At 47.3% G+C, this 12,053-nt stretch overlaps 1 protein-coding gene across 1 annotated transcript in view; it reads left to right on the top strand.

Annotated features, from left to right (window-relative positions):
* NR2F6 (nuclear receptor subfamily 2 group F member 6) overlaps nt 1–12,053 on the top strand; it is a 31,345-nt gene that overhangs the window by 11,393 nt on the left and 7,899 nt on the right. Inside the window, exons 2-3 of the mRNA XM_083594788.1 lie at nt 5,080–5,174; nt 11,052–11,576. Of these exons, the coding sequence (XP_083450914.1) occupies nt 5,080–5,174; nt 11,052–11,576 (620 nt within the window). The remainder of the gene's footprint in view (nt 1–5,079; nt 5,175–11,051; nt 11,577–12,053) is intronic.

The raw sequence follows: 12,053 nt of genomic DNA on the forward strand, positions 1-12,053 counted from the left end.
CGTCTGTAACCTGAAGCGTCTGTAACCCGAGGTACCACTGTACTATGAAGGAACGGAATAACCCACATGTAAAATGTTGGGCCGAGGTTGCTCTCGTTGGGGCAAGGCAGCCTGTGGTGTGTTGTGGTTGTCCCAATTTGTTACTGGTGCTCAAGAGCTGACAGCGCGACTGAGGTCTCCACTGCCGCCGGATCTGGCTTGGTGGACAATGAGGACTGGAATCTTAGCTTGCCTTTAGGAGAAAGGTTGCACAGCTCAGTGGCGGAGCAGGGCAGAAGGTCAATGCGTGCAATTCCTGGCATCTTATAGGGTTGGGGATGAATCCTTTTTGGACCTCAGTCCGTGGGGAGACACTGCCGGTCAGAGAAGGAGGTGCTGAGGAAGATGGACCAGTGGTCTGACTCAGAAGGAGGCAGTTTCCTGCATTTGCTGTTTACACCAGTCCTTTATTCCCAGCCACGGAGACTGTGATCTTGCCGTATTTCTTCTCCCTCGTATTTACGGGACCAGCTCTCCTGGTCTGCCCCGCAGAGGACCTGAAGGTCCATGAATAATCATAGTTTAGAGGTCCTAAGGAAGTCAGACTATCCTCCACCAGGACCAGGGCCTTCTCAGTGATGGCTCCGACCTGGTGGAATGCTCTGTCCCATGAGACTAGGATTTAACATCCTTCCGCAGGGCCTGTAAGACAGAGCTATTCCTACTTACTTACTTATTCAAACCTTTATTAGGCATTATACAAATAAAACGATAAAAGAAAAAGTAACATATAAAAGCCTTGAGATCAGAGCTATTCCACCTGGCTTTCAATTTGAACTTAGCCTGATCTCCCCCCCCCCACCTTCCCTCCCCCTCCCCTTTTATGAAGATTACCCTTTCTGGGATCCCACAGCTAATTCTCCCCTGGTCTCCTCGCTGGCCCAAACAGGACTTCTTGGCATTCACTCTCTGTTTTTATATATATATACATTTTTATTGATTTTTTAACATATCAGTTCCAACAGTCATAGGACATATCTTCTCATCTTATACAATGTTTTAGACTTCTGTCAACACCTCTGATGATTTTCCGTTCTTTATTACTTACTCTGCATTTCTATATTGCATTTAATTATCCTTAACTAATAATTCTTCTCGTAGTCCTCCTTTTGAAATATTTCAAATAGTCCACCTTACAGAACTTCTTGCAGTCCTACTAGCGTAACCTGTTCATCACAATTACTTTGCAAAGAGTTCATATATTTACTCCAGTCCTCTAAGAATCTCTGATCCCACAGGTTTCGGATCCGTCCTGTTCATTTATCTAATTCTGCTGAATTATTCCCACATTCTAATTCTGCAGAAATATGCCCACATTCACTCTCTGATGTCTCCAGGTACAGCTGGGGAAGACCCTGGCTGAAACCCTGGAGAGCATCTCCTGCTACTCAGTGCAGAATCACAGAGCTGGAAGGGACTATAGAATAGTAGAGTTGGAAGGGGCCCCTGAGGGTCATCCAGACCAACCCTCTGCAATGCAGAAATCTCTGCTAAAGCATCCTTGGCAGATGTCCCTCCAACCTCTGCTTAAAAGCCTCCAAGGGAGGAGAGTCCACAGCATCTCGAGGGAGACCATTCCCCAGCTGAACAGCTCTCAGTGTCAGGGAGTTATTGGCCACCCTCTTCTGCCCGCATTCATGTGTACCAGTTTTAAATCATGAGGACTAGATCCCTGCTTCATTTCTAAATGAAAGGACCATAGCTTAAGGGCTCAGTCCCCAATAGCATGTCCCCAATGCTGGGCCCAGAGTCCTGAAACCTTGGAGCAGGGGTAGGCAACCTAAGGCCCAGGGGCCGGATGCGGCCCAATCGCCTTCTAAATCCGGTCTACGGACGGTCCGGGAAGCAGCGTCTTTTTACATGAGTGAAATGTGTCCTTTTATTGAAAATGCATCTCTGGGTTATTTGTGGGGCCTGCATGGTGTTTTTACATGAGTAGAATGTGTGCTTTTATTTAAAACGCATCTCTGAGTTATTTGTGGGGCATAGTTCATTATTTTTTTTCAAAATACAGTGGTACCTCTGGTTGTGAACGGGATCCGTTCTGGAGCCCCATTCGCAACCTGAGAGGAAAACAACCCACGCCTGCACGTCTACGCATGTGCGGGTCGCGATTCGTCACTTCTGCACATGCGTGTGGCGTCATTTTGCGCGTCTGCGCATGCTCAAGCGGCGAAACCTGGAAGTAACCCTTTCTGGTACTTCCAGGTCGCCGCGGGACGCAACCCTAAAGACGTAACCTGAACTGAACATAACAAGAGGTATGACTGTATAGTTCGGCCCACCACATGGTCTGAGGGACGGTGGACCGGCCCACGGGTGAAAAAGTTTGCTGACCCCTGCCTTGGAGAGCCGCTGCCAGTCAGTGCAGGCAGTCTTGAGCTTCAATGGACCAGCCTTGTGATGCGGTATAAAATGTCTTTCCGGAGATACTGAGGCAGTCCCGCCTTCTTGCCTGCTTTATCCCTTCTGCCCTGGCAACCCTCTCCTCAGAGGCCCTTGTCCGGGGAGGAGGGAATTTTTGGGATTCCTGACTCCTTCGCCTGCTCATGCGCATTGACCTGATGGGCCCCAAAGAGAGAAATGGTCTGTGTGCATTTGGAGAAGCGAGAGGGTTTCAATTCTTTGCTGGTACAGAAGGCAAGTGTCCAAATGGGATGGGCAGGAATTGGAAGAGGTTCATCAAAACCTATGCGGAGTCCAGAATTCTCTTCTCCCTGTGGTTAGAAACTTGGATATACAGTGGTACCTCGGGTTAAGTACTTAATTTGTTCCGGAGGTCCCTTCTTAACCTGAAACTGTTCTTAACCTGAAGCACCACTTTAGCTAATGGGGCCTCCCACTGCCGCCACACAATTTCTGTTCTCATCCTGAAGCAAAGTGCTTAACCTGAAGCACTATTTCTGGGTTAGCAAAGTCTGTAACCTGAAGCGTATGTAACCTGAGGTACCACTGTATAAGCCAATCACCAAATGGCACCTTAAACCCAGGTTATAGTTGCCACAATAGAATGGCTAGGCACTATTCCCCCCCCCCCCCAAGTGGGATGATGATGATGATGATGATGATTTCTATACCACTTTATATTTTAAAGAGAGAAAAACCCTCAAAGTCGTTTACAACACATTAAAATATCCAATCAGCATAGACACCGAGAGACAACAGGACTGCTCAAGGTGCCCCGACTATAAAAATTGGAGAAATCGAGAGATATATAGCCACACTGGCAGCATATCTCTTCTTTCTCGTATCCAAAAATTCAAGAAGGGCTTTTACACTCGCCAGAAGCTCCGCTCTGCCCTCGCCGGTCCTGGAAGGAGCCTTTTAAAAAGCCCCATATGCTCAGAGACTTTGCGCCTGTTCATTGGGGGAGATAGGAAGCCCAGAGCACTTGCTCTTTAGATGTCCCTTTTAGGAAGAGGCACGGAGTGAGACCATTGATCCCCTGCTGGTGAGGCTCGCTGACCTCCTGGAAAAGCAAGAATTCAACCTTTTCCCATTAGGCAAAGATCAGAAGACGACCCGGATGGTTGCCACATTCTGTGTACAGATCTGTAGGCGCAGACCATCCCCCGACCCAAACTAGTTTGTTAAGAAAACCCCCAAACTCGGTTCCATGGGTGACTCTGGTCCTCTTCGGTAGCTTAAAGTTTTAAGTGTCTATACGCTTGTTGCATTTATAAATTCTAAATTTACTGTTGTACATTGTTTTAAATGTTTGTTTTCCCTCTGGGATTTTACCCCCAAGTGTGTTTTATAAGCTGGTCTCCGACCGTAATAAATTTTCTATCTATCTATATCCTGTCAAACAATCCAGAATAAAACGAATTCAGGCTTCCGGGGAAATATTTCTGATTCTTCTCTAAGTGACATTTTGATTCCCATTTACTTACTTACTTACTTACTTACTTACTTACTTACTTACCTAAAAGGTAAGGTAAAGGGACCCCTGACCGTTAGGTCCAGTCGTGGCCGACTCTGGGGTTGCGGCGCTCATCTCACTTTATTGGCAGAGGGAGCCGGCGTACAGCTTCTGGGTCATGTGGCCAGCAGGACTAAGGCGCTTCTGGCGAACCAGAGCAGCACACGGAAACGCCATTTACCTTCCCGCCGGAGTGGTACCTATTTATCTACTTGCACTTTGACATGCTTTTGAACTGCTAGGTTGGCAGGAGCAGGGACCGAGCAACGGGAGCTCACTCCGTCGCGGGGATTTGAACCGCCAACCTTCTGATCGGCAAGTCCTAGGCTCAGTGGTTTAACCCACAGCCCCACCCGCGTCCCTTACTTACTTACCTACCTACCTACCTGCTTAATATATAGAGCCTCCCCCTAGCAGACGTGCTCTAGGAAGGCAGGGTGGTGTAGCGGTGAGAACGGCAGACTAGGACCCGGGAGACCAGGGTTCCAGAGTTCAAATCCCGACTCAGTCATGGAGCTCACTGCGTGACCTTGGAGTCAGTCCCAGCCTCTTAGCCTACCTCACAGGGTCGTTGTAGGGATTAACTTGGGGGCAGGGTGAACCGTGCAGTCCTTGGAGAAAAAGGTGGGAGAAATGCAATAAATCAGCTCTTCTGCATATCTGCTTAAGAACGCTGGAGGGGCCAGCCAGGTGGAGATGTCAGTGGCCAGCCTGGGCACCCAGAGATCTCCACGTGGTTGCAGTGGGACCCGTGCCAGTTGCAAAACGCGCCTGGCACCCGGCTAATTTCTAACACTGTTCCAAGGTAGGAATAGGAGAGATTCCCCAAGTCCGAAACCTTGGAGAACCACTTCCACTCAGTTTATTTTTCTGTGGCTATTTGGCTAACGTTGCTAATGTTGTTTCATAGATTATAAATGCTGTATTGATGTGTCAATCATATAACACAACTTTTGCATGAATTCTAGCGCTTAGCTTATTTATTGTGGCTGCTGCTTACGGAAAGGTTCATCTATTATTTTTAAACAATATGTGCATTTCCTCAAAGAGACGGGACGGCCGTGTGTGTAAACGGGAGGAAGGAGGCAGCTTATCTCACAATTTTTGTTTTAACCTAGGTCGAACCGCGACTGCCAGATCGACCAGCACCACCGCAATCAATGCCAGTATTGCCGTCTGAAAAAGTGTTTCCGCGTCGGGATGAGGAAAGAAGGTACTCTCCAGTTCTGGGGTGTGTGTGTATGTGTGTGTGTGATATTTGGAGAGATACAAACTCCAAAGAGGATGACACATATGTCTGTTAACCGAGGTCCCTTGCAGGACCTCGAAACCTGCTGAATTTATTTCCTGCTGCATCACACAACTCATGTCATCAGATGTATCACTTATTTTTGGGTTTATTTTCATCCTCATGTTTCTTCATCCCATCTTTCCTTCCCCTCCTCTCCATTCCCCCCCAAGATCTTTATTGAAACGTAACATAGATGCATAATAACCAAAATTCCCAATGATTCCCTCACATAAAATATAATACAATGGTACCTCGGGTTAAGTACTTAATTCGTTCCGGAGGTCTGTACTTAACCTGAAATTGTTCTTAACCTGAAGCACCATAATGGGGCCTCCTGCTGCTGCCGCACCGCCGGAGCACGATTTCTGTTCTCATCCTGAAGCAAAGTTCTTAACTTGAAGCACTATTTCAGGGTTAGCGGAGTCTGTAACCTGAAGCGTATTTAACCTGAGGTACCACTGTACCTAGATTAAAACAGCTACTTAATTATACACTTAATTATAAAACCCACCACCCACCCGCTACTTCCCTCCACAGCAATTCAACTTCTTTATATTTCTTTCTACCTTTTCCCCTTGCATTCTACAATAAATTATTTTTGTTACGTTCTGATTTTTCCTTCTTTCGTTACTGGTTTTGTTATTGCTTACATTTTTTTATTCTAAGCCTATTAGCGTGTCATTTTTAGAACAATATTTTGACATACAATCTTCGAAATACTTCCACGCCATTCTTAACTTTTGATTTGATTGATATCTTATAATTGAAGTTAATTTTGCCAATTTTATATACTCAATTTACAAATCCACTCTTCCTTTGTTGGTTTGTCCTGAGAATTGCTACCCTGGCAGCTGTTGTTGCATATAAAAAGTTTTTCCCCCCTATAAGTGGTATGTCTTTGCCCACCAACCTTAACAGATAAGCTTGGATTTTTTTATCCTCTCCTCTCCATTTTTATCCTTACATCAACCCTGTGATGTAGGTTAGGCTGAGAGGCAGCTGCTGGCCCCCAAGGAGAAAGCAAGAGAAAAGGAAAAGAAGGAAAAAACGAAAAAAGTTTTTGTTGTTTAGTCGTTTAGTCGTGTCCACCTCTTCGTGACCCCCTGGACCAGAGCACGCCAGGCACTCCTGTTTTCCACTGCCTCCCGCAGTTTGGTCAAACTCATGTTAGTGGCTTCGAGAACACTGTCCCACCATCTCGTCCTCTGTCGTCCCCTTCTCCTTGTGCCCTCCATCTTTCCCAACATCAGGGTCTTTTCCAGGGAGTCTTCTCTTCTCATGAGGTGGCCAAAGTCTTGGAGCCTCAGCTTCAGGATCTGTCCTTCCAGTGAGCGCTCAGGGCTGGTTTCCTTCAGAATGGAGAGGTTTGATCTGCTTGCAGTCCATGGGACTCTCAAGGGTCTCCCCCAGCAACAGAATTCAAAAGCATCCATTCTTCGGCGATCAGCCTTCTTGATGGTCCAGTAGAGTAAAAGGACTCCTGGCTCTCTGCAGCTACATATGATGTTCATTCTTTAAGTTCCAACCATTCTGTCTTCTATAATGTATTTTTAAATTTTTGTTCCGCTGAGCGTCTGGCGCAGCTGGCATCCAGTACCCGCTGGATGGCAGAAGGGGACTCAACTGGCAGGACTCAGTTTTGCAGATGGTCTGACCTTTGGTGAAATCTGCCAGCCACCCACAGACCCAACCTGAAAGAGAGTTGTGTCAGGGAATCAATGCTTAGGAGCTGCCATATGCCAGCAATGCAAAGGGGTCAAAGGTCCAACACTGGCACGGATAACCCTGGATCAAAGTGCCTGGTGCCAACTGGAACGCAGCAGAACCAGGGTTCAAAATAAGCCAGGAGCCAAACGCATTATGCACCTGACCACCAGCCATTTAGGGAAGCAGGTGGCGCTGTGAGTTAAACCACAGAGCCTAGGACTTGCCGATCGGAAGGTCGGCTGTTCGAATCCCCACGACGGGGTGAGCTCCCATTGCTCAGTCCCTGCTCCTGCCAACCTAGCAGTTCGGAAGTACGTCAAAGTGCAAGTACATAAATAGGGAAGGAAAACGGCGTTTCCGTGCGCTGCTCTGGTTCCCCAGAAGTGGCATAGTCATCCTGGCCACATGATCCGGAAGCTGTACGCCAGTTCCCTTGGCCAGTAAAGCGAGATGAGCACCGCAACCCCAGAGTCGGCCACGACTGGACCTAATGGTCAGGGGTCCCTTTATCTTTCATCCACTTGCGACTGAGTGAAGATGCCTGGGAGCCAGGTTGCACAATCAGAATGAATTTCAGGAACCAAAACGTTTTTTCTGTGCAGCAGGAGCAGGCGCACTGAACAGCGTCACAGCGAATTGTTGTTGCTTGTCTTCGCTTCCCCCACTGCCCTGCTCAGAGTTGTGAAGGCTCAAGGTTGTCCTCTGAACTAGCCAGATGTTTAACTGAGAATCAATCACAGTCAGTCCATCATTTGGAAAATGAGACTTGTCCCAAAATGCCAACTAGAAATTCCATTTTGGCGCCTGTAACCTCAGTTTAAGAAGCCATTACATATCTGAGTTTCTTTTTTAAAAAACATGATACATTTTCCTTTTTCCTTTTTTATTTTTTCAATATAAATTTTTATTAATTTTTCAACACATCATTTTCAACAGTAATTAAACATACTTTCATTTCTTACACCATTTTTTTGACTTCCATCAATCGCATCTGAAAATTTTCTAGTCTATTCACTTAATATACATTTCTTACTTCCACTATTAGATTTAAATCTCTTAACCAATATCTCTATTCTTTCTCTAGTTTGCAGTATTTCATATATTTCTCCTTACAAAACTTCTTGTATTCCTACTAGCGTAATTTGTTGATTACAGTTGCTCTTCAAATAGTTCGTATATTTCTTTCAATCTTCTGTAAATCTCTGTTCCCGCAGGTTTCGAACCCTTCCTGTCCAATTCTGCACAGTCCATTAATTTCGCCTGCCATTCTTCTTTCGTCGGAATTTCTTCTTGCTTTCATTTCTGGGCTAACAATACTCTTGCCGCTGTTGTTGCATATAAAAACAATTTAACATCTTGCCTATTAATATCTTCACCACTTTTTATTTTATTTTTCAAATATATATTTCCACAAATTTCACATATATTGGCGACTGAAACCTTGGTTTTAGGAGCCATTTGGCACCTAGCTCATCTATCTTGCGTTTCTAAAACTGCCTGCATCCTAGTCTGTTTAGGTCAGCGCGAAGGGGAATTTGAGGTCTAGCAGCGTGAGATGGCTGGGGAGGCAGGTTAACGTGGGACCTGGTGCGGAGTCAAGAGGCCCTGGCTTTTGCAGAATGAGCTGCTTGCCTTCAAGGCTGCCGGAGGGCCCAGCGGGTCGCTGTCAAACCGGTAAAACAGGTGGTGTTTGTTTGGAGAGCGCAGGATTTTACAGGCGGGTGAGGAACGGAGCCTGCAGGCTGGCAGGTCATATGACTCAGTAGCAGTAAAGGTCACAGCTGGAGAGCCAAATACCATCTTGAGAGCGAGCGAGCACCAAATTATTCCTTTGTTTGGATTTTTGGCCCCGTTTCCACAGGTCTCATGATTGTGCCCCTCACTCGCCACCTCCTCGGGTTTCTAAGGTCTCCGGGGGAGATCATGCCCTCGGATCCTGCCTACGAGCTCCTCCCTTCATTGGGAACGGGATAGAGTCATAGAATTGCAGCGTTGGAGAGGGTCCCCACAGGTCATCCAGTCCAACCCCCCCTGCGATGCAGTTGGAGAACCTTTAGCTGCCTTTGCTGGATCAGACCCCAGAAAGTTCCCTTTGGCCCAGAGGATCCTGCTGAGCCAAAGATTCTGGCATTTGCAGGATGACCTCAGGATCCCTTCCAACTTTACAACACTGTGATTCTGTGGCTCCTGGGAAGGGTAGCTACTGCTGCAGAAGACCCTGAAACGAGAAGTAATCGACTATAAAGTTAAATTAAATAACAAAAATCAAAAAGTTTAAGGAAAAAGTTAACCTGGAATTAAACAAAGACTTAACGAGATGCCGGCTACAAAACTCGTTTCACTGAACTAATCAGGAAATAAAGAAATTATAAACCTTAAATGATTTTAAACAAACTCAAGAGCAAGGCTGAAATGCTTCCCTGAGTTTTGTAGCCGGCATCTCGTTAAGTCTTTGTTTAATTCTAGGAAAATATTTTCCTTAAACTTTTTGATTTTTGTTATTTAATTCAACTCTATAGTCGATTACTTGTCATTTCAGGGATTTTCACGGCATTTCATTTGTTTTCTGTAATTTCTTGGTTTCGTGACTGTCTTTTTTCCACTGACTGCTGCAGAAGAAAGCTTGTCAACGCCCTCCTTAATTTGTGGTGCCCAGAATTGGAGACAGTATTCCAGTTGTGGCCTGACCAAGGCAGAATAGAGTGGGACTGTTTTCCCCCTTGATCTGGACACTGTACTTCTGCTGATGCAGCCTAGTATAGCATTAGCTTTTTGGCTGCTGCATCACCCTGTTGGCTCATGTTCAGTTTGTGGCCCACCAAGACCACTAGATCAGCCTTTCTCAACCTGTGGGTCCCCAGATGTTGTTGGACTACAACTCCCATCACCCCTAGCTAGCAAGGCTCAGAGCTCAGGGATGATGGGAGCTGTAGTACAAGAACACCTGGGGACCCTCAGGTTGAGAACCGCTGCCTTTTCACAGGTATTGCTAGTAAGCCAGGTGCCCCCCAATCCTATACAGTGGTACCTCGGGTTACATACGCTTCAGGTTACAGAGTGGTGGTGGGTTAGTGGAGTCTGTAACCTGAAGCTTATGTAACCTGAGGTACCACTGTAGTTGTTTATCTCTTTGACATCTGATGGGAAGGCGTTATACAGGAAGGGCGCCACTACCGAGAAGGCCCTCTGCCTGGTTCCCTGTAACTTGGCTTCTTGCATCGAGGGAACCACCAGAAGGCCCTTGGTGCTGGACCTCAGTGTCCGGGTAGAACGATGGGGTGGAGACGCTCCTTCAGGTATACTGGGCCTTTGAAGCCGTTTAGGGCTTTCAAGGTCAGCACCAACACTTTGAATTGTGCTCGGAAATGTACTGGGAGCCAATGTAGGTCTTTCAAGACCAGTGTTATGTGGTCTCGGCGGCCGCCCCCAGTCACAAGACTAGCTGCCGCATTCTGGATTGTAGTTTCCGGGTCACCTTCAAAGGTAGCCCCACGTAGAGCATATTGCAGTAGTCCAAGCAAGAGATAACTAGAGCATGCACCACTCTGGTGAGACAGTCCACGGGCAGGGAGGGTCTCAGCCTGCATACCAGATGGAGCTGGTAAACAGCTGCCCTGGACACGGATTTGACCTGCGCCTCCATGGACAGCTGTGAGTCCAGAATGACTCCCAGGCTGCGGACCTGGTCCTTCAGGGGCACAGTTACCCCATTCAGGACCAGGGAGTCCTCCACACCAGCCCGCCCCCTGTCCCCCAAAACAGTACTTGGGGGTATGTAATGATGTTCTTAGGTGGAACAAAGCACCTGAACGGGAGCCCTCCTCCTGTCCCCCAGAAACAGTACTTCTGTTTTGTCAGGATTCAACCTCAATCTGTTAGCTGCCATCCATCCTCCAACCGCCTCCAGACACTCACACAGGACCTTCACCACCTTCACTGGTTCTGATTTCAAAGAGAGGTAGATTAGTTGTAGTTTCCGGGTCACCTTCAAAGGTAGCCCCACGTAGAGCGCATGGCAGTAGTCCAAGCGGGAGATAACCAGAGCATGCACCACGCTGGCCTTAACCAGTTCTCTCTGCTTGCTTCCCTCAGCCGTCCAGAGGGGCCGGATCCCTCCCACCCACTCCAGCGCGAGCCCCAACGCCCTGCCCAGTGGCGAATACTACAATGGCCAGCCCGTCTCGGAGCTGATTTCGCAGCTCCTCCGCGCCGAGCCCTACCCCACCGCACGCTTCAGCTCCCAGTATGCCCAGCAAGGCAGCGTGATGGGCATCGATAACATCTGCGAGTTGGCGGCACGGCTCCTCTTCAGCACGGTGGAGTGGGCGCGAAACATCCCCTTCTTCCCTGACCTGCCCGTCTCGGACCAGGTGGCGCTGCTGAGGCTCAGCTGGAGTGAGCTCTTCGTCCTCAACGCTGCGCAGTCTGCTCTGCCGCTGCACATGGCGCCGCTGCTGGCTGCCGCCGGTTTCCACGCGGCCCCCATGTCGGCCGACCGCGTGGTCTCCTTCATGGACCAGATCCGCATCTTCCAGGACCAGGTGGAGAAGCTCAACCGGCTGCAGGTGGACCTGGCGGAGTACAGCTGCCTCAAAGCCATCGCCCTCTTCACCCCAGGTGAGCACACCGGCCGGACCCATTCCCGGCTGTATTGAGGCAGCTCGAGCGAGTGAGCCAAGCTGCGTGTTTGGCTGTTGCAGAATTGCTCCCTGAATTTGGAGGTTTTTCTCTCTCTGGATGAAAATGCTTTGTTGAAGTAAATCAAAATGGCATAAAATCACAGAAGTACTAAGAAGCAGAGCAGTAACAACGACGTTTTATTGTATAGCATTATTATTATAATATGATAATTATCATCATCTAACTATTTTCACAATTGTGCAATTAGTTATAAGTATTAGGTAATAATTATATAATATAATATAATAGTTGTTTAAGATATTATTTGATTATTTCTTTAAAACATTTAAATGAACTTTTCAATTTTTGGAAATTCTTTTAAACTCAAAACAAATCTCTCATATCCTTTGACTTCCATTCCGTGGAGCTCTTTCCTTTCCTCATTAAGCGGCTATATGACTTACATTTTACCCA

The sequence above is a fragment of the Podarcis filfolensis genome, assembly GCF_964270895.1.
Source record: "Podarcis filfolensis genome assembly, chromosome: 18".
Lineage (NCBI taxonomy): Eukaryota > Metazoa > Chordata > Lepidosauria > Squamata > Lacertidae > Podarcis > Podarcis filfolensis.